Source organism: Cyprinodon variegatus, unplaced genomic scaffold (genome assembly GCF_000732505.1).
Source record: "Cyprinodon variegatus isolate N-32 unplaced genomic scaffold, C_variegatus-1.0 Scaffold297, whole genome shotgun sequence".
Taxonomy (NCBI): domain Eukaryota; kingdom Metazoa; phylum Chordata; class Actinopteri; order Cyprinodontiformes; family Cyprinodontidae; genus Cyprinodon; species Cyprinodon variegatus.
This window is the reverse complement of record NW_015150750.1, coordinates 292,112-319,024: the sequence shown is the minus strand read 5'-3', so window position 1 is coordinate 319,024 and position 26,913 is coordinate 292,112. Positions and strand designations below refer to the sequence as shown.

The following is a 26,913-nucleotide window of genomic DNA, read 5'->3' as shown; positions in this document are numbered from 1 at the left end:
GGACCAGCAGAGAGAGACAGTCTCTCCATCCTGTACTGTACTGTACTCTTTTTCAGTCAGGATCCACATTTCATGATCCAAGGTGATGGTAGGAACGTAAACCAACCGGTAAATCAAGAGCACATTATAATGGCAGGACAATGATCCATCGATTTCCAGCTCCATTCTCCCCTCACTTGTGAACAGGAATTAATGGGACTTTAATTCCTCCACTTAGGGCATCACGTTTCCAACCTCAACAGGACAAGCTGCCTTTTTCCAAGCGAGCACCATGGAGTCAGATTTGGAGGAGCTGTTGTACATCCGGGCTGCTTAACACTTGGCTGTGAACTGCCCCAGCGCACGCTGTGGGTCTGTCAGAAAGGGAACGAGCATAACACAAAAGAGCAGTGAAAAAAATCTACCAGTCATATCAGACTTTTGGATGGCTCCTACCAGTCCAAAAAACGCATTTGGTCCAGTGTTTCTAAGTCAGGATGAAGGTCAACACTGTACGTCCTAAAGTTGAGGTTCAACAATCAGCATAATGGTTCTCTCTAGCTCTCTGTCATTAGCTTTCCCAGGTAGGCTAAAGGGCTGGTTATGCTACCTCAGCAGTGTGCCGCAGTTAGCTTGTCGCAATTATGATGACATATTTTTGATTTATGCCCAATCTTGCAGCGTGGTCTGCACTATGTTATTCCACGCCACAACTCAAGAGGGACAATCACAAACTAGCTAGGATTGTGGGTGTCCATGTGTCGGTTTGATGAGTTTGTTCGCCGTCTACAACCCCTCATCCAACGCCGGACGACACACAGTTCACCCGTGAATGTACACGAAAGACTGGCCGTGGTGCGGCGTGTTTTGGCTTCGGGTGCAAATCAACAGATTGTCGCACAGAGCTACAAACTAGCATCCTGCACGATGTCTGGGATAGTGTCTGAGATGTGCCAGGCATTGTGGATGCCACTACAGCCAGAGTTTCTGCCATTGGGTACCACACAGGAATTACGCATAGTGTAGAGCGGATATAGAACTGACCAATCAGAGGCCTCCTTTATCTCCTGCGATGCTATCTGCGATACTGTCTGTGGTCACCTACAATTTTGGGGAGGTGTGTCTGCGGAAGAGGGGGTCATATCTGTGTTAACTGCGACACACACACACAGATGACCTGGTTTCTGAGCATAAACCAGGCTTAAGAAACGTGTGGTCCCTCTTCTTATTGAAGGGAATCATCATACCAGTTTGCCAGTCCAAGAGAACTGTCCCTGATCGCCACACAATGCTGTAGATATGTGTCAGCCATGACAGCCAAGTCGGGGAAGACCACATTCACCCCTAAAGACTTGCCACTGTCAACATTTTTGACCACCGTGGTGACCTCAGCCTGGGTGATGAAGTCCTGCTCCAAGCAACCAGCTTCTACCAGAGAAGATGTGTCAGGCAAATCGAGGAGATCCTCAAAATATTCCTTCTACCCACTGACCGTGTCTTCAGTCAAGGTCAGCAGCTCCCACTAACAAGCTCTCTGGTAGACCTTTAGCATACTTAATTTGAGGCCGATTGATAGTCTTGTTTCATGATTTCTCCAAACTCCTCAGACACTCCAGGTTTTCACTCTGATCTCCCTGGACAACACTTGGCCCGCTGGTAGGACTAATTTAGCTTCATCCAAGGAGGTTATGTTTGTCTGTCTGTTTTCAAAATAAGAAAAAAAGCTCTAGACAGACTTTGCTGAAGTTTTCAAAGAAGGTGTGTATTGTGGCTGGCAACAAATTATTACATTTTGATGATGATCTGAATCACCATTTAGATCCAGAGATTAGTTGAATGATCCTGTGAATACAGACGTTACTTTAAGGTGGAAGTCACAATATTTCGGGGGGGAAATTAGCTTCTTTGCGGTTCACACTCTCCAAATGATTTTCTAGTTTTGTTTTCTCCAGAGAGGAGTTTAGTTTCCCTCTAAGGTTTGTCTGGACGGTATTTTGCTCCCAGAATTTACCATTAGCTAATGATTGTATAGACCACATGTGAAATCGAGTCTGTGAAATCGAAGCTGTGAGCATGCTGGGTGGTACCCTGACGATGTTTTTTTTTACTCCTACCCTTCCTGCCAACTGCTGATGAGCAGACACTGCCAGCCATATGTCCCGCCCCTTTTCTTTCACGGCTTTCTATGCATACAATGGAGCCCATTTAAAAAGAGAACTGAGGGTGTTAATAAGGGAGTGTTTGTGTCAGGTGGAGAGATGTGGTGCTTAGTTCTTAGAATTCCTGTGACAGAGAAATCTGAATGTGAGAAAAGTGCAGAAATAAAGTGCTGGACTCTGTATGTTGCATTGCTTCTATCAGGCTCTTTTTATGAAATGTTTATTGCTATAGAGGCCAATATTTGAGGAAAAATCCAATTAAACAGAGAAGATGATTCAGCCAATTTGAGGATTAGAATTTATAGCACTAGATTAATAAATAACCCCATTTGCCTGTATCAGAACAGAGTATGGATTCATCAGATGAAGTAGCCTCCTAAAATGGCTTCTTAAGCCTCCAGCAGCAAACCTATGTCAGAAAAAAAAAGATCCTGATGCTAATAAAGGAGGACTGTTTAAAGATGGTTCCTAACAGCATATTGAGTTATTTAGTTTAAAAACGGCATCTCTGATAGATGATCCTCAACTTTTTATTGGTGAACATCTTATTGTCAACCTACCAAATTAAAAAGGTATGATATTATGATAAAGCTGGGCTGCTCAGTGGAGCAGTGGGTAGCACTGCTGCCTTGCAGCACGGTTTGAGATTCGATTCCCGGCCCGTGGTCTTTCTGCATGGAGTTTGCTTGTCCTCCCTGTGCATACGTGAGTTCTCTCCGGGTACTCCGGCTTCCTCCCACAGTCCAGAAACATGACTGTTAGGTTAGATGGTTTCTCTAAATTGTCCTTAGGTGTGTGTGTGTGTGTGAATTACCATGGGTAATCAGTGAGTGGGTCACCATGGCGGCGCTCCAAGGCAGCGGCCAAGAACAGCTCTAGACAATTTCAAATATGCGCTTAAAACGCTGTCTCACTGTGTGGTGTGGAAGCTGCAGCGCCTTAGACTGGAAGGAAGTGACGAGAGTGGTGAGAACAGCAGAGAAGATCATCGGGGCTCCTCTTCCCTCCATTAAAGGCATTTCATCCCAGCGCTGCGTGTCCTGAGCCCGTAGCATCATAAATGACCGCTCACACCCCCCACCATGGACTGTTCTCCCTGCTGCCCTCTCAGAAGAAGCTTTGCAGCATTGGATGCAGATCCAGCAGATTCCAGAACAGTTTCTTCCCCACTGCTATTAGACTGCTGAATGTTATGTAAAATGGTTTCTAAAAAAAACAACCTGGAACCGTAACTATACAGTCATACCGTATATTTACATGAGTTTTTTTTCATAACAATGTTTTTATCCCTGCTGCTTGCCTTTATCAAGGCTGCACTTCAAAAAGGAAATAGTCTAGAGAGCTGTACTTAACAAACATTCTTTTTGTTTGCAATTGTTAGTACAAAATGACAAAATAAAATCTAAGTCTGAGAATGGTTGGTTGTCCCGTTTGTCTCTGTGTTGCCTTGCGATGGACTGTCGCCCCTTGACAGCTGAAGATAGGCACCAGCAACCCCTTGCGACCCCTGCAGGGATAAAGCGTGACAGAAAATGGATGAATGGATTATGATAAAGCTGGGGATTTACATCCCTGATATCTTACAGAAAGTTTCACAGCATGTATTCAAAGTCTTAGTCTTCTTAGAGAGCTTCTAACTAAAAAAGAAACGACACATTTCTCTCAGTAGAGACAAATAAGCTGATTGTAGAAACTAGACTGGATTAAGATGCGTGTCATGATGATGAACGTTCATCATTGTTTCTGATTCTGTATTGTAATATTTCCCACCACACTGGTGGTTTTCCATCTTTATCTTTTTGATATTAATGTGAACTCACCTGTTGGCCTTTAACTGTGATTGACTGCTTATATAAAAAGGCTGGACTTGCAAAAATGAGCATAAAATGGAGAAAAATGAACTAGAGAGAGTAGCAGCACTTCCTGTTGGTGCAGCTCTTTAATATCCCTCTGTATATATAAGGTATATATTATTGTATTCCAACTTCTCTAGAGTTTTAATTCATGCAGATGATCCTTCTGACACTTTGTTCAGTGTTTATAATTGAGCGTGTTTTACAGTCTGTAAATAAAAAGTTATCCGGTTTATAGATGCTGTCTGATGATGTCTTGAGATTTGGTGTCCAGATGCACTTTTTATGACAGTTATCTAAGAGTGAACTCTGTTGATTTTTGACTTCCATTACCATCTGCTTGCTAGCTCCATTGGGTGGCATGTCCAGAATTGGTCTATGTGTCAGGTCATAGTTATACCTCAAGGACACACAGAGGTATAAGTTATAAAGGTCTTTAGAAACTCTGACATAAAAAAAAAAAAATAAAGATATGTCCTCGATCCTTGATATATACGTCCACCCCAGCTCAGTAATTTCCTGTGAAATGCCTAACTTTTACCACTGTGTAAAGCCCTGCTTATCTTTGCATGGTTTATGTTCCTCTAATGGCTTTTTGTGCTTTTTAAATTTATATTTCAAAGCTATAAAAATGACAGTTATGACTCTTTAAAGTCTAAATGATCAATAAACTGATTTGTTTTCTGCACAGGCCCCTGATGATTGTAACCCAGAAGATAACAATGCTGGCTTTCCAGCTGCATGACGGTGAGACACCAGAATTTATCCACAGAAATACAAAAAAATGCCAGGGACAGTTTTAAATTTGGTAAAGTAAATATGTGAAAACAGGAGAAGTTGATATTAACTATGATTCTATTATCATTTGATTGCTCCTGAAATTTAAGGAGCATGAATTTAGATTTTTATGATCTTTGTTGTTTCAGGCATGTGTAAGAAAAGTGAACAGCTGACAGTGGAACAGAACCACTTGGCTATACGGTAGGTTTTCCCTAAAAGACGGGTTTCCATAATTCTTTTTATGACAAGCATGATTTTTAAAAACGGGAGGTCTGCTATTTAAAAGGGAGTTTTGTACCTAAACTAACACCATGCTTAAAGATTAAATAACCTTTTCTTTTCCTTTAGCAACAAAGGACAATGACAAGGTGGGGAAATAATGGTGAATAGCTTGTTTTTAAGAGAGGCATCATTTTGCATGAAACATCCAGCCTTTTTCTGCATGAAAACTGATAGAATCACCGTCATCAACGCTGCATGCTTATTAAATATGAAATAACTTAGCAAATCAAGACAAAGTGAAACAGTTGCAGTTCTCCATCTGACCTTAGTTGTCTTTGAATGTGACCTGAAGGTCAGACGAGTTGAAATGAAGAGCTGATTTCCTGTTGTATAGGGATGCAGGATGTTATCGGCATTCTGTTGATATCGGATATTAACTTTAAAACCAAGTATCAGCCGTTCCACCAATATAATCCACCAGCTGAGGTAAATAATTATTGTATTCTAATGTGACGATAGACCAACATAAAGTGCCACATAACTGACAGGTGGAAGCAAGTTTTATTCCCACCAGGTTCTGCAGACTGTGTGCATTTTATATTCAGCTGTCAGAGCTAGAAACAGCAGTTACAGCTGGAAGGTTTTCTCTACCAGCTTCATTCATCTAAAGATGAAATTGTTGCTTTTTCTTTCCAAAATAGGTGAAGCTCAGTCCTATTGGAACAATTTTCAAATCTATTAAACTGAGTCTATCAGTTACATGCATATGCTTTATTCCAAACACTCCCACAGCAGCTTGTAACATTATCGCGTCTTTTCTTCCAGGATTGCTCTCTTTTTTTTTTTTTTTTAGATTCATCTTCCCATCAATTGTAAACCATCTCTCTGACCTGTTCTGCAGATCAAATCTATCCCCACAGCATGATGCTGCTACCACCATGTTTCCATTCAGGGATGCATGCATGCAGGCAAAAGCAAAAAAAAAACATTTCAGTCTCATCCAATCACAGCTTATTTAAACAAAATATTTGCTGAAAATGTTTTATCACTATCACCTTTCTATCTCCTCTTTCTTTCATCTTTTCTCTTTTTTCTTCTTCTTCTGTTTTCCTTTTGTATTCTATTTACATTGCAGTGTCCATTTAATCTGTAAAACTCCCTGCATAATTATAATAACGCAATTTATATGCATGAAACAAGTGGAACAATATGGCAGTAGCTCTACTGCTTCACTTGTGAAAGTAAAATGTGTTGGGCTTTTTTTTGGCATCAAGACAATTATTCTTATTGCCACATTGCCAGACAGGACACTGTTAAAAAAAAAAAAAGAAAGAAAGAAAATATTTGCTGTGGGCCCTTAATGGCTTTTAGTGAACTGCATTATTGTTCCTTCCTTCTTGCCGTTCTTAGATTACAGTCATATATTTACAGTGCATGACTCATAGCTTCCCTGTTACTACACTTTAATTAATGCTCTACTCGACCAGCCAGTCCAGGACAGGTAGACGGTCTGGTGTTTGCAGCTTTTCTGCTCCGTTTCCTGATTGTATTTGGTTGCGTTGGATTTTAGTAACTGGTATCAGAGAAAAGGGGGCTGAATAATTAATGCATGTTAGATCTGAATATAAAAACACAAAAATCCTACATTATGTATCTTGCACTTTTTAATTCTAGACTTTTCTATAATGTATTACTGTATAATGTAACATTCTTTTTTTATTCTAATTGGGTACAGTTTTATTGAATCTGCTTTGACTTTTCCTGCAGAGTGAGGCCGTCTCTCATGGAGTATCTGAGTTATAACCTGAACTTCCTGAGCGTCTTGGTCGGGCCTTGCAGCAACTATAAGGACTACATCGACTTCATAGAGGGCAAACACATCAGCTGCAGGTTAAAGCAGCACCCTGGAGCGTGTAATGGGCAGAACGGCCATGACAAGACACCGGACCTGTCCCCTCTGGTTAGTTCATCAACCCCCATTAGAGCATAATAAATAAATAAAAAAAACAAAAAAAACAACAAAGTTTCTCTTCTATTGAAGGTTAAATCATAGACCTTAATTATTAAAGTTAAATAATTAACATTGATCTGCATGAATTTAATTATTCCTTCATGTTTTGTCTTGTGTAGGGTACTTTATCGGTTTATCTATAATTTTTCTGCCTATATGATGTTTTTTTTCAGGGCGCAGTGTGTAAAAAGCTGCTGGTTTGCTCCGCCTGCATGTCCTGCTTCCTTTTTATCACCCGCTCGTTGCCCATTAATTATAACATAGATGACCACTTTGTCAGCCATGCCTCCTTCCTCACCCGGCTCACATATGCTTTCTTCTCCATACAAGCTGCAAGACCCAAGTTCTACTTCGCCTGGACGCTTGGTAAAAATCGGGAATTAAAGATAAACACAGACATGTTGGATTATGAAAGCTTCTTATTTCATTGTTTGAGAACCTTGTTGTTGGTTCAAGTTTGAGAGAAGTTATGAGATATTTGTTTAGAATTTTTAATGGTTGTGTAACTGTTTTTTGCTGTTTTTTAGCTGATGCAGTAAATAATGCAGCAGGTTATGGTTTTCTGGGGATAGATGAGAGTGGAAGACCCTCCTGGGACCTCATTTCTAACCTTAACATCATAGGGATTGAGGTAAATTTAAGAAAACTATAAAGTACTGATAAGGTGTTTTAATAAAACAAGGAAGCCTTTCATTTCCATATTGTGTCATGACGATACAACGTGCAATCTTAATGACTTTCTGAATACAAGAATTGGCTGTGGAAGTTTGATATTTTAGGAAAATGTATTAAAACTCCTTTATTTAGATAGATTCAGCTTCAGTTCTACTACTCTGCATGCTGTTGTCTAGTATCTTCTTGGTAGATTCTTACTGGACCTTTTTTCTCTCAAAAATGATCTATGATTCCCATTCACATATAGGGTCACACTCAGATAACAGGAAAGAGGTTGTGACTCATCCAAGGCTGAACCATAATAAAATGATTTAATGACTAAAAAATGTTCCACTTCACCTTAAACCCAGATTGTTTAAACTTTTAATGTTGTGATAAAACAGCATTGGGGTTTCTCTGCAGTTTATTAAGGGATATTTATTCAAATCTTAGTGGAATGTTTTCACATATTTGAGCTTTAATTTGTATTTTTTTTCATTCTTTGCATGCAGTTCTTCTTTATAATGTATAGTGTATGTATAAGGTTTAGAAAATAATATAATATAATCCATAAAGAAATGCTTTAAATGCATCAATTAAAGTCCAACTCTAAACTTCTGATTGATATTTATTTCTGTTTATATGGATTAATCTTCAATACGGATGAAAATATAAACTGCTGACTCTTTTTGTTTTTTTTCTAGACAGCGACCAGCTTTAAGACCTTCATCGACAACTGGAACATTCAAACAGGGATTTGGCTCAAAACGTGAGTTCAAAGGTCAATGACCCCTTAGACATAAAGCTATTAGACAGGGCCTAGAATAAATGTACGGTATCTGTTGTTCTGGCTCTTTCTCAGGGTTTGTTATGACCGAGCTCCGAAGCATCGCTTGGCGCTGACCTTCCTGCTGTCTGCTCTGTGGCATGGCGTGTATCCAGGCTACTATTTCACCTTCATCACTGCCATCCCTATCACCATAGCAGCGAGAGCTGTGAGTAAACCTCCTCCTGTGGAATTGCAGCTTTGGAAGAAAGTAAAAAGCAACAGCTAAGAACTCCTAGTTATTTTTTCCTGTCTCTGCATCAGATCCGGAGGTCTATCAGACACTACTTCACTGGCTCCAGAGCGCTGAAGCTTGGGTACGACGTTGTGACGTGGGCGGCGACCCAGCTGGCCATCGGCTACACTGTCATGCCTTTTCTTCTCCTCTCAGTGGACCACACTTTAATTTACTACAGGTATGCTACTTGCTATTAAACTGCATGTCTTTGAGTTTCCAGTGCTTTGGAAATTAGACTCCTTAAGAAAAGATTCCAGTTTTTATAAAAAATGTAATTCATATGCATCCAGCTCATCTGATCCACCAGCTTTGAACAGAACGAAAATCTTAAGTCCAATATTAGGCTTCAGGCGGTTAGATTCTGGTCTCATCTGGGCAGAGAACTACCTTCCACATGTTTACCTTTAATCTTTTAGTAGAGGACTTCTTCTAGCTTTCCAAAGCCTCTTTCCCTCTGAAACTACCAGGTTAACAGTTTTTTTTCAAACATGGATCAACCCGCTAAGAAACGACATTTGGCTCCCTTTCTACTGGCAAAAAAAAAAAAATAGCTGGATCTAACCTCTTGTTGGCAAGGTGTGTGGCCTCTGATGATGTCACCAGTGTGACAGAAATCAGGAAACTAACCAATGAAGAGCAACATGTAAGGAAGCCAGTGCGTAGTCAGTGTGGTTCATTAATCCCTCTTACTAGTGCTACGCCATGTTTATTGAATATCAACAGAGTTGTTTCGACTTGTTAGATCAGAGGCAACTGGCACGGTGTGGTGATGTCAGTAGGTTGCGTTTTGTTCACGTAAATAAGACAGCTAAAGCGGGGCTGGTGTTCCCATAGCATGGCGATCACAGCTGAGGCGTTGTTAACGCGGGTCACTTGCCGAGCCGTTTGACCCGGTTAGACACGCGTCAGTGAGCTGTTCCCACTAAAGCTGATTGTTTCTGGGTTTAAACGGGTTTTTTCGGCCAGTGGGAAAGGGGTATAATCTGCTTGATTGCTAGAACAGACTATTAGCAGTTTTTCTGACCCCAGCTCTTTGCTTCTCTTCTCTTATGAATAATTTTCTGGTCCAGCTTGTAGGTTATGGTGGACGGACATGTCTGTGTAGGTTTGCTCTTTGCATATTTAGCTGAACTGAACAAAGCTCTGTGAGGCGTTCAGATCTTAAGATATTATTTCAGATATAACTTTACCTCTGACCTCTTGGCTGTGTTCCGTTTTCTTCATGATGTTTGTTCACTAATCTTCACTCTTAATATAAAGACACAAATTCTACACATTTTAACTCCATTGAAACTGGTGGAGCAAAGAGTTGCACCATATTTTATATAAGGGGGTCTAAGAAAGTGGGGCGAAACAGAAATGCACGCCGCAGTGGTCAGATTTTTATCAGTAACGTGACAAAGTGGGAATAGGTTTCATGTACCTTTTAAAGGCACTGTGTTAACTGATAAAAAGACGTTGCTCCTTCAGGATGTACGTAAAAAAAATCCCATCTATGGTTAAATCCCTTTAGCAGGATTAGCTTATGTGTTCATCGGTCATCCTGAAATGAAATAATCATTACAAATCTTAGAAGGATTTATAAAAGCCAGGGTTAAAAAAAACAAAATTTTTATGTTTCGCATAATTAAATCAGTATTTTGGGCTTCCACGCCTGTTTCTAGAGAGTAGAGATCGACCGATGCAGATGGATCTATTATTCTGATGTCAGTCTTAGTGATGTGTGCTGCCAAATTCTTTGGAGCTAGATCTTTAAGCTTTTTCTTCCTCCATTATAAATTTATAACTTGCAACACAAGTCTCAATTTAAACAAAAAAAAAAACAAAACAAAGAAGTTTAATAACTTGCAGCAAAATGGAGGTATAGCATCAATGCATGCGCTTCACATTATCTGCATAACTGCTTAATCCACCAGTGAAATGGTGAATGAATACACATACTGGAAGGTACAAGAAAAAACACTAATATCAGCCAACATAGATATTAGTTTATCTAACTGGTATGTACTGTTTAAATCTGCTCAGACCTGTTCTGAATGAGTGTGAATAAATGATGTAGACTAATTTAGCCCTAAAGGCTACTTAACATCTTCCAAACGATTAACCTTCCTCCTCACAGCACATGAGGAACAGCAGAGGAGTCCTATTTAGTTTTTCCTCCTTTTCTTCCCACAGATCGATGTACTTCCATGTCCACATCATCAGTATTCTGGCCGCAGTCGCCCTGCATCGGAAACAGAAACCCAGAGACCCCTCTGCAACCACCAAGTTGACTCCCCCCTCCTCCTCTTCTTCCTCCTTCTCAGCTCAGTGCCAGCCTGTTCACTCCAACAACAATGACAAAATCAACTGAACCCCTCCTCACAGCGTTTTTAACCAGGCTGGGAGTTTTCTTGGAGAGCGCTCTGCCTGCTGAAAGTTTGAACCAAACTATTTATTTTCCTGTCAGAACACAGAAGATTCCTCCTATGATGGGAACCTTCAGCCATGTTGGAGGATGAGGAGTCACACAGACTGTAAGGAGGACCTCTGACATAATGTCTCCCCTCCCATACCCCCCTCACTCCCTGCCACCCATCTGAACCCCAGCGGCTGCTTCAGCAACAATACCCCGATATCAGAAGATAAAACGGATCTCTCTCTCCTTTTTGTCTCGCCTCCCCGTGCGGCTGGATGGGAGCCAGCAGAGTGGGAGACGACCCAAACACAGACTCGTCTATAAACAGACACAAGGAAGTAAATATGCACATGCTCCTCCGACATGCTTGCACTCGGTCACACTGTGGTGCCACACAAAGGCTGCCCTGTGAGTTCACAAAGGAGCGTGCAGAGAGGGCACCGGCCTGCAGCCGCTACACCCACCCTACCCAGAGAATGTTGTAGCTTTGTGTGGCTGACTGTACGAACGAGGAGCTGCTCTTAGTTTCATGCCAGCACCATATATCAGCGACAACATGGGTCAGTATTAATCTCAATGACATGTAGGCTGGGCTGAAAACTAGAACAGACAGTGAATGCAGCACATTCTCTATAGAGGAGGATTTATATCTCCACCAATAATCAGAATGATGGGTAGAAAAGTTATTGTGGAACCTAAATAGGATATTTCTTGGTGAATCAATGTTTTATAGGTTAATGAATGTAATTTATACACTTTTTTTTGGAGATCTTTCTATGCAGAGGAGGAGGTAAGAATTCAATAATACGGTTCCTAATGTTCCTATCATCATGTGTTCGGGGCTGGATACCTGTTACCATGATAAAAGTTTAGCTGGACTAAAGACGTGCTTAGACTGTCCGTCATCAGGCAGGAATCACTGAGCTCCAACAGACAGACAGACAGACAGAGGAGAGAAGAGTTTGTTTTTAAACCGATTCCCTGTAGGAGGGTTGAACAGAGACATCTGGTGGTTGCCCGTACCATCTATTCTAATATATATATTTTCAACTAAAATAAAAATGAATTCAGCTTAAATTGGTTAAAATAGAGTTTCCTCCAACAGATTTAGTAACAATGACATTATTTTAACCCTTTCTTCCACTTTTGCACATTTAAAACTTAAGTTCATGTTTTGATTGTAGATGAGTCGTGACTTTAGTTCTGGTGCCGATGAGTTTGGCTTTTTAAAAATTGGGAGGGAGGGCTTGTTAATGGTGCTATCTTCAGGCTTATTACAATTCTAGATACGTCTATATAGGTAGCTTTTTTAAAATTGACATATCTAAAATGACCAGACGTCTTAAAAAAGACTTTGTTGGGTTATAGTTTACTTGCACACCAACTTTTACTGTTTCATTCAGGAGTCTGACTGTCGTACAGGAGTTGTTTGGGCTTCGGGCAAATGTGCGTGTTGTTGGTCATTTTTCCCAGCTTGTTCCAAATATTCATTTTCTACCACCTTTAAAGTGTAAATCCACAGAGTTAAGGGCTAAATAATCATGTTTATAGTAAGAGTCCAGAATGCAGATAAGCTGTGACAATGGTGGTTTTTAGTCACCCTGCCTAGTTCCTTGATTTGCCATCCAGTAACCAATCAAACTATAAGAAAGTGATGGAAATATGGGGGTAAGAGAAATTCCTGTTTTCACCAACTTCCAGCTACCTGCACGTGAATGAAAGCTGGACTGAAAACTTTTGTATTTATTTTTTTTTCCCCCACTTGTTGCCGCCCTAGCCTTAAATGCCGTCCTGGGCAGTTGCCCAAATGGCACCATTCATGGACAGTTGCTGAATTATGGCGCGAGAACAGAGGATGATCAAGGTTAACGTGAATAAAAGAAGTATTGAACCTTTTCTAATAAATGTAATCGGTGCAACGAGCAAAAAAAAAAACAAAATGGAAAAAAAAAATTTTTTTTATCTAAAAGCATTACAATAATTTAGTTGATTGTGTTACACTTTAAATGCACACCTATACCTCTCACAGTTCACTGTAGTTTTTCATTTTTTTTTTAACATTATTCTGAGTGTTTAAGGCTGATTGCATGCAGGCTCCTGAAGAAAGGCTGAGCATGTAAAATGAAGCAGGCCCCACACACGGGGACCTTTTAAATGTATTGTTGCTAAAATAACAACAGCACCGTTTGTGTATATGTGGGTAAAGTTTCAGCAGAGCGGAGGAAGGTGAAGCACGTTTGCATGTTTTCAGGATGAGCAGCTATTTGAATGATGTAACACTGTTGAAGATTTGTTACGTTTGCAGACTTGTTACCTTCGTGCACTGATTAGAAGAGTGTCTGGCAGACTGATTTTATGACGCTGCTGCTCCATTTTAGTATTTTTGGTCTAGAGGAAAGAGTGAACGGTTAAACATTTATCTTAAAGTGAAATAAAGTGTCATTGAACTATAAACAAGCATCATTTTGTGTCACTGACTTGATCCGTTTCAGCATCTTAAACCTCTGAGTTGCTTTTCCCCAGCTGTATGATCCTCAGAGTGGCTCCACCTCTGTCCCGAGCGTCGCTCTTCTTTCCCCCTGTGAAACAGGGTGGGTGTTTGTCTGTGTGCTCTGTTTTCATCCTCTCTCAGCTTGTTGTTATCTCTAAACAACCAGGGAAACACATTGAAGTAATCATAACAGCAAACATGACGGTTACATCCAAACCCTACAGCAGGATTCTGCTACCTTTCAAATCCAAAGAGCCATTTTCCCACCTGCCCATCAAAATAAGTCATTTAGATCTTTAGATAAAACACAACAAATTTTTTTTTAAATATCTGCTATAGGAAATCTGTTGTAATTTTATTTAAAAACAAAAAGTTAAATTGCATTTTTAGTTTCCAGCCTTTTAACACCAAAGGAATCATGTTTTGTTCAGACCTTTGCATCATCAGTTTTATTTTTGTTCTTGAAAAGACTGATTTATATCAATCAGACTCATGTAGTGAACAGAAAATCCCTAATAAATTGAATAAAAAGTTTAAAGTATCACAGATGACAAATAATCTAATTTGTATGATTCAAAATCATTTTTTTTGTAAGAAAGTTTAATGACCGTTGCAGAAAGTTTAATGATCGTTTTCATTTATTCCATGTTTCAGGCTTTACAGGGTTAGAATAAGGAAAAAAAAAAAAAACAGATTTTTTCTTGGAAGCATAAATATCCCTCTTTAGGATACTAATTGATGTAAAAGAAAAGAAACACATAGTTTCCAAACTAATCGATAGAAATATATAGATTTCTGGTCAATTAAAATAATTCTGTTGTTTGTTTAAAGTATCTAAGAATGGTATTTGTCAATATACTATCATCTAAACCATTAGTGGGTTCCTTAAATGTTTAGGAGCCATAATAGAGGTTCAAAAGAGCCACTAATGGCTCCAGAGGTTGCAGACCTCAGCCCTACAGCATCCACACATCAGCTCCCCATATTGTTTAATATTTTAGAGTTAAGTGGTTCAAGAGAACTTGTCTATAAAATATAGATTATTAGCACAAGAAAACTAATCAGATCCCAAAAAAAACCCCCAAGCAAAATAAAAATTAAACTGAGTTCACCAAATGTAATTAAAGGTGAATAATCCAAGTAAGAAACAGATAATCTGCTAAATCATCTATGTTGCCCGGAAAAGCAGCATAGAAGTAGCTGTTGGATGCAGTTTGTAAACTCCATGCATCGCTGCTAATCTCCAGGCGTCGTCGTATGAAAGGCGGGACACATCCTAGAAAGGTCACTGCTTCACCATCACAGCTGCTCAAACCGCCCTTCTTAAATTTCCAGTTCTGACACAATCCAACAGATTAACTTCAACCATTTAAACAAACTAATCTGAGACTGGTTGTTTTTACAGTTAGCAGCAGATAATGGTTTTTACTTCCTGTGTCGTCAATCTGCCTTTTATCTGAAAATGAGTTTAAGAAAGTTCAACTGGGAATATTCTATAAAATTCAAAGGTTGAGCAGAAAGTCTGCAGAAAATACAGCTCTGAAAGCAGAGAGCTCATTTTAGAGACTCAACCCAGTTCAGAGTTTAACTTGCTTTTAAATTTAATTTGGACCTTTAAGGCTTTGGCTGTTTTACCCACTCAAACTCAAACTGCCTTTGATGTGAAAAATGGATTTTCACATTAATGTGCTTCATCCGAGTTCTCCTTGCAGCTCAGATCCATATCCTTAGATTTTCTAAAACAACACTAAGAAGTGTACGTCTAGAATTTTCTTATCTAGATAAAGAAAACTGAATTATCATTTCTTTTACTACACAGTAACATGACTTATATTTCAGGTTAGTTTTTAGATAAAAAGCAAACTAGGATTAACAGAGAGAAAACATTATTTTTTAAAGTGATAAATGAATGTATATCCTCACTGATAAAACAAGTTTAATCCTGTCTTTGGAGCAGAAGGATTGGATCCTTTATTGGAAATCCTCAAGATAAATTCAAACATGTGGAAATATTATTCAGCCATTTTCTTCAAACTGAGAAAGGGGCTGCACCTTTAGACCAAACAGGAAAATTTAATGTTTGATAGAACATGGAAGCTGTTGGCATTGACTTTTTCTTTTCCTGTGCAAACAAGAACAATTAAAACATATCGCTAACAGCTGGAGCATTTTTAAAGCACGCATCATCAGTGCCGGCATAAACCTGAGCGATGTTTTTTTTTATGCAACATTTAAACCCAAATGTTCCAAATCTCAGATGAATCAGGATCACAAAAACTGCTGAAAAAAAACCAAAGAGCAACCTTTGCATGCTAAGGTTCGGCCTGATTAAACCCCATCTCTATTCACCCCCCATTTTAAATTGTGCTGCAAACCTTGGAGGGATATACACTTTTATTTATCTTTAATTTTATAACACATGCAAGTTGAACATGAAGAAGGTCCCTAAATGCATACATTTCTCTGTACATTTTGTTCTTATGTTTAGTTAGAAGTTGTATTATCCACACAGTACAAAGTTAAAACAGTCAAACACACCTTCTCTCTACTTCCAGTTTTTTTTTTTAGACAGTACTTAGTTTAATCATCAGCTGCAAAGCAGATCATTCAGCTGAAAGGTCCTTCTGCCTAGAAGAAAAATGCATTTTGTGCGTAAGTCTTGATGCCTTATTTTCTTTCTAGGTAAAAACAACACAGTTGGAACAAACTAAATAAATAACAAAACATAAATAAATAAAGTTCCTAGCAGAAATACTGTGCTTGGTGAAATCATTTGCCCACTTTTAGACTATTTTAGAGTTTTTCGGTTTATATTAAGTAACGTTTGAGGACCTTTTGAGCATCGCTTATCTATTTAAGGTCACATCACTGCATATCAGTCTGATTTAAATCTGGACTTTGACTAGTCCATTCCAGGACACTTCTGTCAGTAAAATTATTTTTTTTTATTAAGTTCTTGTATTTCTTTAAACCAGAGAAAATGAGGTGTTTTGTTAAGATATTGTTGAAGGGATTTCTTGATTCTGACACTTTTCGAAAAAGGAATGTAAAGGTAAAGGTTTGTACATTTATTTTAGCTAAATAAGCGACAGATTAGACCCTAAAGTGACATAAGTGAATGTTTAAGAAAGTACGCCGACAAAGAGCATGGATACACCATAAACGCTGTAAAATGACCTAAAAAAAGTTCTACATCTTAAATGAAGCTAACATTAGGGTCGCAGCGCCGCCCTAAACCCCCTCCCTGCTTTTATTTTACTCTGACAATACCTCTGACAATAAAAGCTGGAGAACTCTATAAGCAGGCAAATGCTTTTTCACCGCACCGAATTTGATCACTTCCTTCAATTCCACCTTAAAGACAGAAATAAATTCATAAAAAGCCTTCATACGAGATGTACATAAAGAGCAAAAAAAGATAAACATTTCTCTAAGTGAACTTTAATCTGTGGGGAACAATAAGTGACATCAGCCCCACAGCGCAGGTTAATAATGAGCAGGACTGATCAAAGGAACAGACTAGATTAGCTGCTATGTGTGTCCAGCAGAGGGCAGCAGAGCTGACATTATTACTGTGGTACAGGAAGTGTTAGTGTTGTTATACTCCAGGCAGTTCCTGCTCAGCTGATGGAGGTAATATAAATATAGGAGTATTTGAGTTAAGTGATGCTAGTCAATAAAACATCATCACTTTATCACACTCTAAATAAATTATACAAAATCTATGATGTGTTTAACTCTTAATTGCCGGTAAGTAGTAGAATAATCTGTTGATTAGAAAACAGAGAGCTGCAACAATGCATAAAAGGAACAGAAAAATAAAGTACATGCATGAGGCAAAGTTAGACGCAGGTTTACAACAAAAAAATGCATCTGAATGTTGAAGTGCGTCTTTGAACAGTCATTGGACGTTCAGTCAGCCAAGTTACCGTCTTCTGCTATACAGTCAGTGCTTAGTAATTATTGATTGAACCGACTCAAAGGAAAGGTTAGACCTATGAGATCAGCAGGTCTTATGATGGTGGATGATTTAGCAGCATTGAACACATGACCAGTCTTCTGTGCTTTAGTCAAACATATTATGTAAAATCCTCTGAATAGTTTGGTTTAATGGGAAGAGTCTGGAGAAAAGCCCGTTTTCACAGAACAATAATCAGTTTTAGTTTTTGCTGCCGGCTGTCGGAGCAGGAGGAGTTTCAACCTTCTTCTCCTTCTGTCCGTCCTTCTTCTCATCATCATCGGAGAAGAAAAGTAGAGGAAACATGCCGAGGATGCAGCCGATGCCGACGCCAATGGCTTTACCCTGCAGGCAAGCAGAGCAGCAATAGGTCAAAGCAGTTTACTTAAACACTATTCACTTTACAACTCCGTTTTATTTTCATTCTGAAATGAAATTATAAAAATAAAATGGTACAGAAAGTGAGCAACGCTGAACATTAGGGTGTTAAAAAGGAGTGTGGCTTCATTCCTCTTCTTTAAAATCTAGTATTTGATTTAGTCGGAAATGATCCGAAGCTGGTTGGTCAGGAACCAAGGTGCTACTGGTGTGTTCAGAGAGGGCCATCTTTCTACAGAGCTTCCTCTGAAGCATTATGCTACGCACCCTCTAGTAGGGTTGTCACGATACTAAACTTTTCAACTCGATACCGATACTAAGGAAAATATTCAATACTCGATACCATTTTCGATACCACAAGGATAAAAACAAAGACTCCAAAATTCTACAGAAATATTTTCATTAATAAATAAAATACAATAAATAAATACAATAAAGGTTGTATGCTGTGCACAATATTAAGCAAGCTTGATAAAAAACTTATAACATTAAAATTAAGTGTTCCTTCCTTGGCTATGCTTTGCACACATAGCAATGACACTGGCCAAACTGGTTAAGAAACAAAAATAATTCTCAGCAGCTGCACCGCTTACAAAAAAAAAAAAGTCTGAAACTGAAAAGTTTACAGAATTATTCAATCACACAGTGTTCAGAAAGTGCATTTTCCTCTATTCTGCACTTTAGATGAATGACTGCTTAGGTGCCACTGGTGGTGGCACTGTATCGATACTTTTAAAAACGAGTATTGTATCCGGATACAACGTTTCTGTATCGATACTTTTTTGAGTTTCGATACTTTTGACAACCCTACCCTCTAGCATTCCAATGCATGGGGACTGAGCTATTACTGCTGGTTTGCAGTAAATCAGCCTGGCAGCCTAGTAGGAGAAATACCTCCATGCTTTCACAGAGTACTGAGTCCAGTACTGGAGAATCATCTAATCAGTCCACATAATGTCCCACCGTCTCACTAATCCTTCAGCTACACATAGAGGTCTACTAAGCTGCTCTGATCAGCCTGGAGCTGAAGGTTTCCCAAATCTGCCAACTGCTGGATCAATTAACCTATTAATTATTGATAAATCAATTATTCCTTTTTCTGTGTTTAACATTTGATTACGTTTCGCAGAACCCCACTCTATTGCAGACACATCACAACAGATCAACTTCAGTACAATAATAGAGCAGTGGAAGAAGAAAAAAGCAGAAAACCCCCAAAATAACCCACCAAAAAGCCTGGCATTTGTCTTCATAAGACTTGAATTATTCCTCACGCAGCGACAGTGTAGCTCTGTGTAGCTCATCCCATTCTGATCTTTAGGTTATTCATTGTTTTTTGGAAAGCTGCGGACCCCACTTCAGGTGAAAGCTCTCCCCTCTATTCAGCAGTCTGTATGAGAGGCATCCCAGTGCAGCCAGTACTGCCAGCTGCTACTCTTTGTTATAACCGGCTCTTCCTGTGTGAAATAAAGAGTTTTGCCCAAGTAGCAAGGCAGTCTGAACCCATTTAGCATTATTGGATGAAAAATGTAAATAATGGCAGGACAACTGATCTCATGAATCCATAAAGGCTCATCCAGGAGGAGCATGTCCCGTTAATGATGTCAATGACTGGATGCAATCATCTGGTTTTCTTTGATGGAAACTTTTAACCAATCTGACTGTATTTTCCTGTAAAGTGCATTGAGATGACATATGAAGTGAATTTAGTCCAGAAATCCTAGATTTTAGGATCACATAGCTCAGCATACCCAGCATAGTCCGACATCTTCTGCATTCTGGAGCCTGTATCAGGTCAGCCTTTTATAATCCATGTGGTGATCAGTAAATTCTCTGTAATCCTTTAAATTTAAATGGGTCTTGCTTTCACTTCTCTACATAGTTTATTTGGATTTTGTAGGATCATAGTTGAACTGATTTATTACAATTAATTGTTTATAATCTATTTCAGTAACAGATTTGGTAATTAATTACCCTATTTGTTATTACATTAAATCCTATAAAAAAACTGTTTATTAACCATTATTTGCACAGAGCTGTAGATTCCTAACCATGTTTTCTGTGGTTAATCTTAAACCCCATCAGCAGCAGATTAGAATCATTTCCTTTCAGCCTGACTGACTGATTGCCTAATGAATATGCGGTGAGAGAGTTTATAGTCTATTAAAAAGCAACTGAAGCCTAGATGGAAATGCTTCCAGAAGCAGCTTCCCTCATCTCCGTTACTTCAGAGAACTCGTGGTACGAACCGTGTGACAGCTGACCCTGGTCTGCCACATGTCCGCCTGCTTTGGGCTCAGGTCGGGAATCTGCATGCCGAGTCGAGACGCCAAGGCCTCCACGTAACCAGCCAGCCTGGAGAGAAGAAGAAAAGGAAACTTTAAGGGTTTAGCAGGGCAGGTATTTAATTTCATAAATAGAGCTGCAGAGAAAAAACATGGATTTTGGAAAATGCTGATTTTATAACAGGTTAAAATTGACATAATTGTTATGCTTTTTATATATGCATAGGTCCATATTCATTTTTATGGTCTAAGCTGCATGTTAGAATTCATTAAACTGAAGAAGAATCGTTTTGGTGTGTGGAAAAGAACGTGATGATTAAATAAAGCTCTCGCTGAGGCTTAAATCTGTCATTAATGCAGCAGGAGGTCCTCAAACAAGAGCGAGAAATCAGACAAGAGGCCTGGTGGGTAGAAATAAATCAATTTAGTTTGGTGTTTTAAATTACTTAGCAAAGACATCTGGGAATAAAAAAAAACAAAAAAACAACTGGAGTAGAATTAAATCCATCATTTCCTCCCAAACTGGGTTAATTTAGTTCTGTTTGATGTGAAGCACTAAGTCATTCCATGCTGATGTATAAATGATGAACTCCATCATTCAGCTACATTCTCTGTTTTTATGATGTTTCTTAATAAAATCCGGTGAGTTTGTGGAAAAGAGGAAATAAAAGGAAAAGTCGTATTTGGTCCAGTTGGGCCCTTTCTATTAAAAGCAGACAGATAATAATACTCCACTGATAGGAGATCGTATCTGTGTGATTCAGGTGTTTCTTTTTAGCTTTCGTCACCATTCAGATGTTTCAGAACAGCTTTAGAAAATGAAGACGCATGTTTGTGTTTATCAGGTCCCGCAATTTCCACTAAGAGGTTAAGATAGAAACTTATGTCTCAGATCAAAGAGACGCTGCAGTAAAAGCACAGCATTAAGCAGCTCAAAACTGGAAAAATGTCCTGAATCCCAATCAAAATAATAATAAAACGGGAAATTCAAACTTTAAAGAAGGAGATTTCTGTCAGATATATAGATAACTGAGTAGGAGCTTCATTAAGAAGCTTTTAGTTGGATAAATTCAAAGGTTTCCTGGACAGGAGCAACTAAAGGAAGGGCATAATTACTAGCTAACATCAATGCATGACCAAACACAGACACAGAAACATCCAGAAACCATGCTATGACCAAATTCATGGGTGATGGAACATGTCGGTCTGATGCTCATAGCGTCTGGAACAGATGAAGGCGTTAACATCTGAGAGAAAGAAATCAGAGTGAATATTCTGACATGCTGTTTCTGTGGGTTGAATCAGTGACTGGGACTAATGGATTCTCAGTTCACTGCTCACACAAATGAGCTGCAGCTGGAGCTGTCGAGTTGGTCGCCTGATGGCGAATCCGGGAAGACGATAGCGGAGCAGCTCTGAGGTGCTGAGACTGGGAGGACTTTCATCAAGTTAGAGAGAAACTTCTTAGGGCAGATTCTGCTCTGGTTCTATAAATACAGAATCTTTCCACATTATAAACCTTAAAGGTTTTGGATTCTCTAACTGCATCACATGAAGGCCAATTAAGAACCAGACTCAGGCAAGAGCAGAAATCAATGGAAAATAAGAAAGAGCAATATTAGCACAGATTTTTAAGATGACAGCCCTGCCTGAGACTCAGTTCTAAGCACTATAGACCAGCTCTGGTTTTCAGAAACAACAAAAAAAACCCTAATATGGTGACATAGTTGATATAGGAGCTACACCAACTACACTGTAGCTTCATCATAGCGGTTCAGAGGCATCTCACTTGGAGTCCATTCCTCCTTTAAATGTTTAGATGTTTAGATAGAATCAATTAAAATAGTAAATATCACATTTATCTTTAAATTTCAGAAAACAAACCTATTGAAAAGGTGACAGTTACACCATAAATAAGCTAAAAACACTTTTGATTTAACATCTTTTGATCATTTCTATTTTATTTCTAATTCTTAACTCAATCAATTATTTAAAAATAATAAATAATGTAACTAATACACACATTGGTTTCTGTAAGTCAGCGTTCCTGTAGCACTGAAAGGGTAAAGTAACAGCCGCACTGCATTGTGGGATATTTGAAACAGGTTTCTGTTTCACACTTCCTTATACAATGGCTGCTGGAGAAAAGACAATGGGTTGAGATTAGGCTTCCAAAACATCAAATAATGAATCATCTAAAACTGGCTGATGATTTGGATTAATTAATGACTAATTGATACGTGGATATTTTCTTTAAAAAATGAGGTTTTTTTTTCATGTACCAAGAAGATATTTCTATTAAAAGAAGGGCTTAATATTATTTTACAATATGCTGAGTTAAAAAAAAAAGTATTTGAACTTATTTTACCAGATGTATTAAATACTGATTGAATAAATGCTTTTATTCAGTCAGTATTTATATGTTCTTACACATTATTTAAACCATTAGTAAGACATAACAAAGCATATCAATGAGATATATATAAAAAAAAAACATACTGGGTTAAGATTATGATTTGCAATGTGCAGAGATGTAATTATGAGTGCTGGGAGCTGTGGTTTAGCTTTAGGTTTTTACAGTAATTCAGCATTCAGTGCTGGGAGAGACGATGTGCTGTTAGCAATGCTTTTAAATGGGGGGTTCTGGTTGTTCTCAGATGAAAGTTAAAACTTATCTCTGTGAAGTGCAGAAACTCACCAAATCCTTCCCAGTCTACCGTGCTAATTGCTGGTGGGACTTTTTCTATTATATAACAAATGTTTCACTTTTCTATAATCACTTCCACACCTGTTGAGCAGAGCAGTTCCACCATGCAGCACAGCTAAATGGGCGCAATTTAGGTGATAACTTAGTAAATCCTTATATTTATAAATAGAATGGCTTAAAGTGTATTCTGCATCCACTCAATCAATTAATGGTTCTGCTGGAGTGCGCCTCTGCTGCAGCATTAACTCTTTGCAAATAACACTGAAGCTCAGCTTCAGAATGAACAGTGGCACCCTCTAGTGGACGGTGGTGCAACCACAACATCAAAGAAATTCCTTTGAAACACGTTATCGATTGATTGGATCGGATGGAACAAATTTAAGTCTAATAAATCATTAATCATCAGTTGATTATTTGTTTGCATCCCTTGTTAAGCTTTTCAATTTTTCCACAGGAAAGCAAAGGGGATTAGATCTCCGAACAAAGAAAAGTGGAGTGGCTTGGGTAGCTGACGAATGCTGGCAATACTCTGTATGATCCAAACTGATCAAACTGCTAATTACTAAGTAGCCTAAAAAGTGTGAAAAGCTGTGTTTAACTGCTTCTGAAGATAAAATAAAATATTATATGTATAATTTAATGCTTTGATAAAAGAAGACTAAGTGTTAATTTATTTATCAATTCTAACATATGGAACACAGTCCACACGGTTCTTCATGGTGCTGACCCACAACTAAAGAAAGAACGTAAAAATATTATAATTTCTGAATCCACTCCTGCAGTGATAGCCTGTCCTCTCTGACAAACTGTTACATGGAGCATGGCTGCTAACAGATGCATCTGCATCAGCTGTGTGCATGTTGGCCTCCCTGCCCTCCCAATCTCTTACTGTGGTAGCCCATACCAAGGCTGATAAATAGTCGAAGTCCAAACTGATCTGGTCTTCCTGTTGGATTATTTCTTTTTATGAGTCTCAAGTGGACTTGATGCCTTTAGTAATTCACGACATTTTGCAGAAGATATTTGTTAATATATTCATGAAAGGACATTGATGTTTGAGTGAAAATTTTAACTTTAAAGTCGCTTTTATGCCATGGATATTTTTTTTAATTTCTCTACCCTGACTCTCTTCTCTCTATTGTGACCAAAAGACATCTGAGGAGAGCAACTATAGGCATTAAGGCTGCCCAGAAATGAAAGAGGATTTGGTTTATTCCAAGAATAAACTAACCAGCAAATAATTTCTGGTCTAATTTTCTAACAATGATATACAACTTAAGCGGATTGTTTGAAAAAGAAAAAAATCTTGCTGGCTGGTTTGCTAAACATCCTGATGCTCATGTTCAGTCTGCTCAGCATCATGTCTCATATCCATCTTCTGGGTTAACATTATGTATGTTTGTGGTGTGTTCAAAGACAGCTGGGAGAAATAACTTACTCCATACTAATAATGAGTTTAAATGTTCTAACGGATGAGTAAATTGCCGGGGGCTTAGGGGACTGATAGGGAAAGTGTAGAGGACATGTCCCATATGAACCCCGCACCTGTTACACCCATGCATGTATCCCCAACAAGTTTACTTTTTTCCTTCACTGAAAAATCAGGACATTAGCGAGAAAAATGACTGATCTGGAGCTCAGCAGGTGATAACATTAAAAATCGTGAGTCTTCCACATAAATTGAGAGAGTTGGCAAGTATGGAACGCTGTACAGTCATGAGCACACTCCTTTAGCTTAGAGCAGGGAAGCATTTTTAAGGTTACACTGATGCTGCTGCCTATAGATCCAGTGCTGATGGAGACGCAGCAGAGCAAACAGAATCAAATTCCTTTCTGAAGAGGCTACTGCTGTGGATACTGACCTGTCTCACATAAAGCGTACTATTTAATAGTTGAGTCAGTTTGACTGAAACTAAGACAAAGAAGTGTGGGTGTTCCAGACTTCAAATATGCAAAGTGTGTGTGATCCATCCTCCACAGGTGCGACGCACATGGCCTGGAATATCTGCCCCAGAAAGCCGCTGATGTACTGTGTGCATAAGAAATGCAAACAGCAGCCAGGAATTTACCCGATGGCAGCATCACAACCACTGAGCTTCACTGGTCAGAATGAGTCATGAGCTAAATTGTATTAGCAGATCCATTTCCTTACATTTGTCCATGGAAAAATGTACCAAGTGGAAAAACACAGAGAAAGATGAGGTCTATCTACACAAACTATGCACTATACCCACCAAAAAGGGGGTCATTTTTTTTCATCATATTCCTCAGATTTATTTATTTATTTTTTTTTCAAAGGAATGTGGAATGTGATTCAACAGAGACAGTAAGCGTTCCTATAAATGCAAAACCTCACTAGAGACTTTGAGCTTTGCAACAAACCCAGACCCTGCTGCTTATTTAAGAAAAGCCCAATTTGATTATGTCGGTTAGAAGCAGGTAGAACTCATTCCAAGACATCGGCGTAAAAAAATACTCATTTGATCTCTTATACGTTGATCAGGCCATATTTCAAAAGATAAACAAAAACAAGTAAAAGTTAAAAACTGACAATTTTGATTATTTCAGTAAAGATTTACCCAGAAATCAGCTGAGGAGTAGAATAGAGTGAATGTACAGTGGATTGGGCTGATCAGTAGACACAGTTGTGTTAAAACAAACGGATTAACACTCTTCAGTGTGGAGATGCAAACTGATATAACAATTCTCACCCTTAACATCAATTATTCAGATGAAGCCCTGATTATAAGAAACTTTGAGGAACTTATGGACACGTGTTTGCTGTTCCTTCAGGCTGATGCGTTCAAAAAAAAAGGAGGAGACATTTTTAATGAGCAAAGTTAAACCAATTTGTTCCTTCTCTGCTTACAGTCACTGGGTTCACAGGATATGCTGGTTCTGGAAATACTCGCAGTCTTTAGAAATTTCTCAGTTAATCGTGAATATTAACAGATTCTGATATTTAAACTGTAATGCCTAAATGTAAATCAAACATTCTGTGTGTTTTAAAATGTACTTCAAAATATATGAAATATTGTTTTAGCAGCTGGATTGTGACAGGTTTTATCTTAATTATCCTGCAATCAATACCTCTCCTGGTTTAAAGTCTTTTTTGAGCTGAATAATAAACTAAAGTGGCATCTAAAAACTGACAATGCTGATTGTAGGAGAGCCTATCTGTCATCTGTTGGTGCATGAATGCTACAAAGTCTGTAAAAAAAACAAGATAGTGTTTCCTGATTGGAGCAGCTTTTGTTGAAAATAGGAATAGGATTGAGTCTGGGAATGTGGTGAATGTTTTGACAGCTACAGTTTATTTAAAGTCGACTGTGAGCTTCTGGAGATGAATAAATAAGAAAAACATGCACCAAAATCTGCAAACCGCTCATATGGAGAAAAGCAGCCTCAGGCCCGGTCCCCTCTTGGGGGTTTTCCCATACTGTTGGTTGCGGCTGGAAGTAGATGTTAGCGTTATTCTGGTATGTGCTATAAACTGCAGGCACCAGCATAGTAAAAGATATTTTAAGTTAATTTAGGCGTTAAACTGTTTCAGAGGAGTGATCATAGCGCTCTGCATCAGCTCTATAACTTTGGCCGTTTGTAGAGAAAACATTTGATTTACATATGTACGCATTTTGGTTCCCTTATAAAGCAGACAAAGCATTTCTTTTTATTATTTAAACTCTGATAAACTCAGGTGAGTCAGAGATTTGCAAGATCAGAAAAAAAATGTCCAGCAGGGAAGAATGGAAGCAAAAGTAAGTAAGGTTTATGTTAAAACTAAAAACAAAGGAATTGGAATAACATCCAATTAGCCATGCGATCAGTGTTTAATGGAAATTAGATTTTGTTTTTTTAGGTTTCCTCTCGATACCGTAATGTAAACTTATAAGCTCCAAGGACATTTTTTTCTGGGATCTTTTCCAGCATTGGAAAAAAAAAATAAAAATTAGATAAGTAATTTTTTCTTAAAA

The 26,913-nt window shown here is 38.6% G+C and overlaps 2 protein-coding genes across 2 annotated transcripts in view; one reads left to right on the top strand and one right to left on the bottom strand.

Annotated features, from left to right (window-relative positions):
* The window catches only part of mboat1 (membrane bound O-acyltransferase domain containing 1), an 18,046-nt gene extending 5,040 nt beyond the window's left edge, over positions 1–13,006 (top strand). The window contains exons 5-13 of the mRNA XM_015383895.1: positions 4,683–4,738; positions 4,918–4,972; positions 6,761–6,953; positions 7,178–7,370; positions 7,532–7,635; positions 8,363–8,427; positions 8,521–8,653; positions 8,749–8,900; positions 10,898–13,006. Of these exons, the coding sequence (XP_015239381.1) occupies positions 4,683–4,738; positions 4,918–4,972; positions 6,761–6,953; positions 7,178–7,370; positions 7,532–7,635; positions 8,363–8,427; positions 8,521–8,653; positions 8,749–8,900; positions 10,898–11,075 (1,129 nt within the window). The 3' untranslated portion in view covers positions 11,076–13,006. The remainder of the gene's footprint in view (positions 1–4,682; positions 4,739–4,917; positions 4,973–6,760; positions 6,954–7,177; positions 7,371–7,531; positions 7,636–8,362; positions 8,428–8,520; positions 8,654–8,748; positions 8,901–10,897) is intronic.
* A 3,834-nt stretch (positions 13,007–16,840) lies between these two features.
* The window catches only part of LOC107090487 (transmembrane protein 65-like), a 37,165-nt gene continuing 27,092 nt past the window's right edge, over positions 16,841–26,913 (bottom strand). The window contains exons 7-8 of the mRNA XM_015383894.1: positions 20,197–20,302; positions 16,841–17,914 (exon numbers count right to left, since the gene is read on the bottom strand). Of these exons, the coding sequence (XP_015239380.1) occupies positions 17,771–17,914; positions 20,197–20,302 (250 nt within the window). The 3' untranslated portion in view covers positions 16,841–17,770. The remainder of the gene's footprint in view (positions 17,915–20,196; positions 20,303–26,913) is intronic.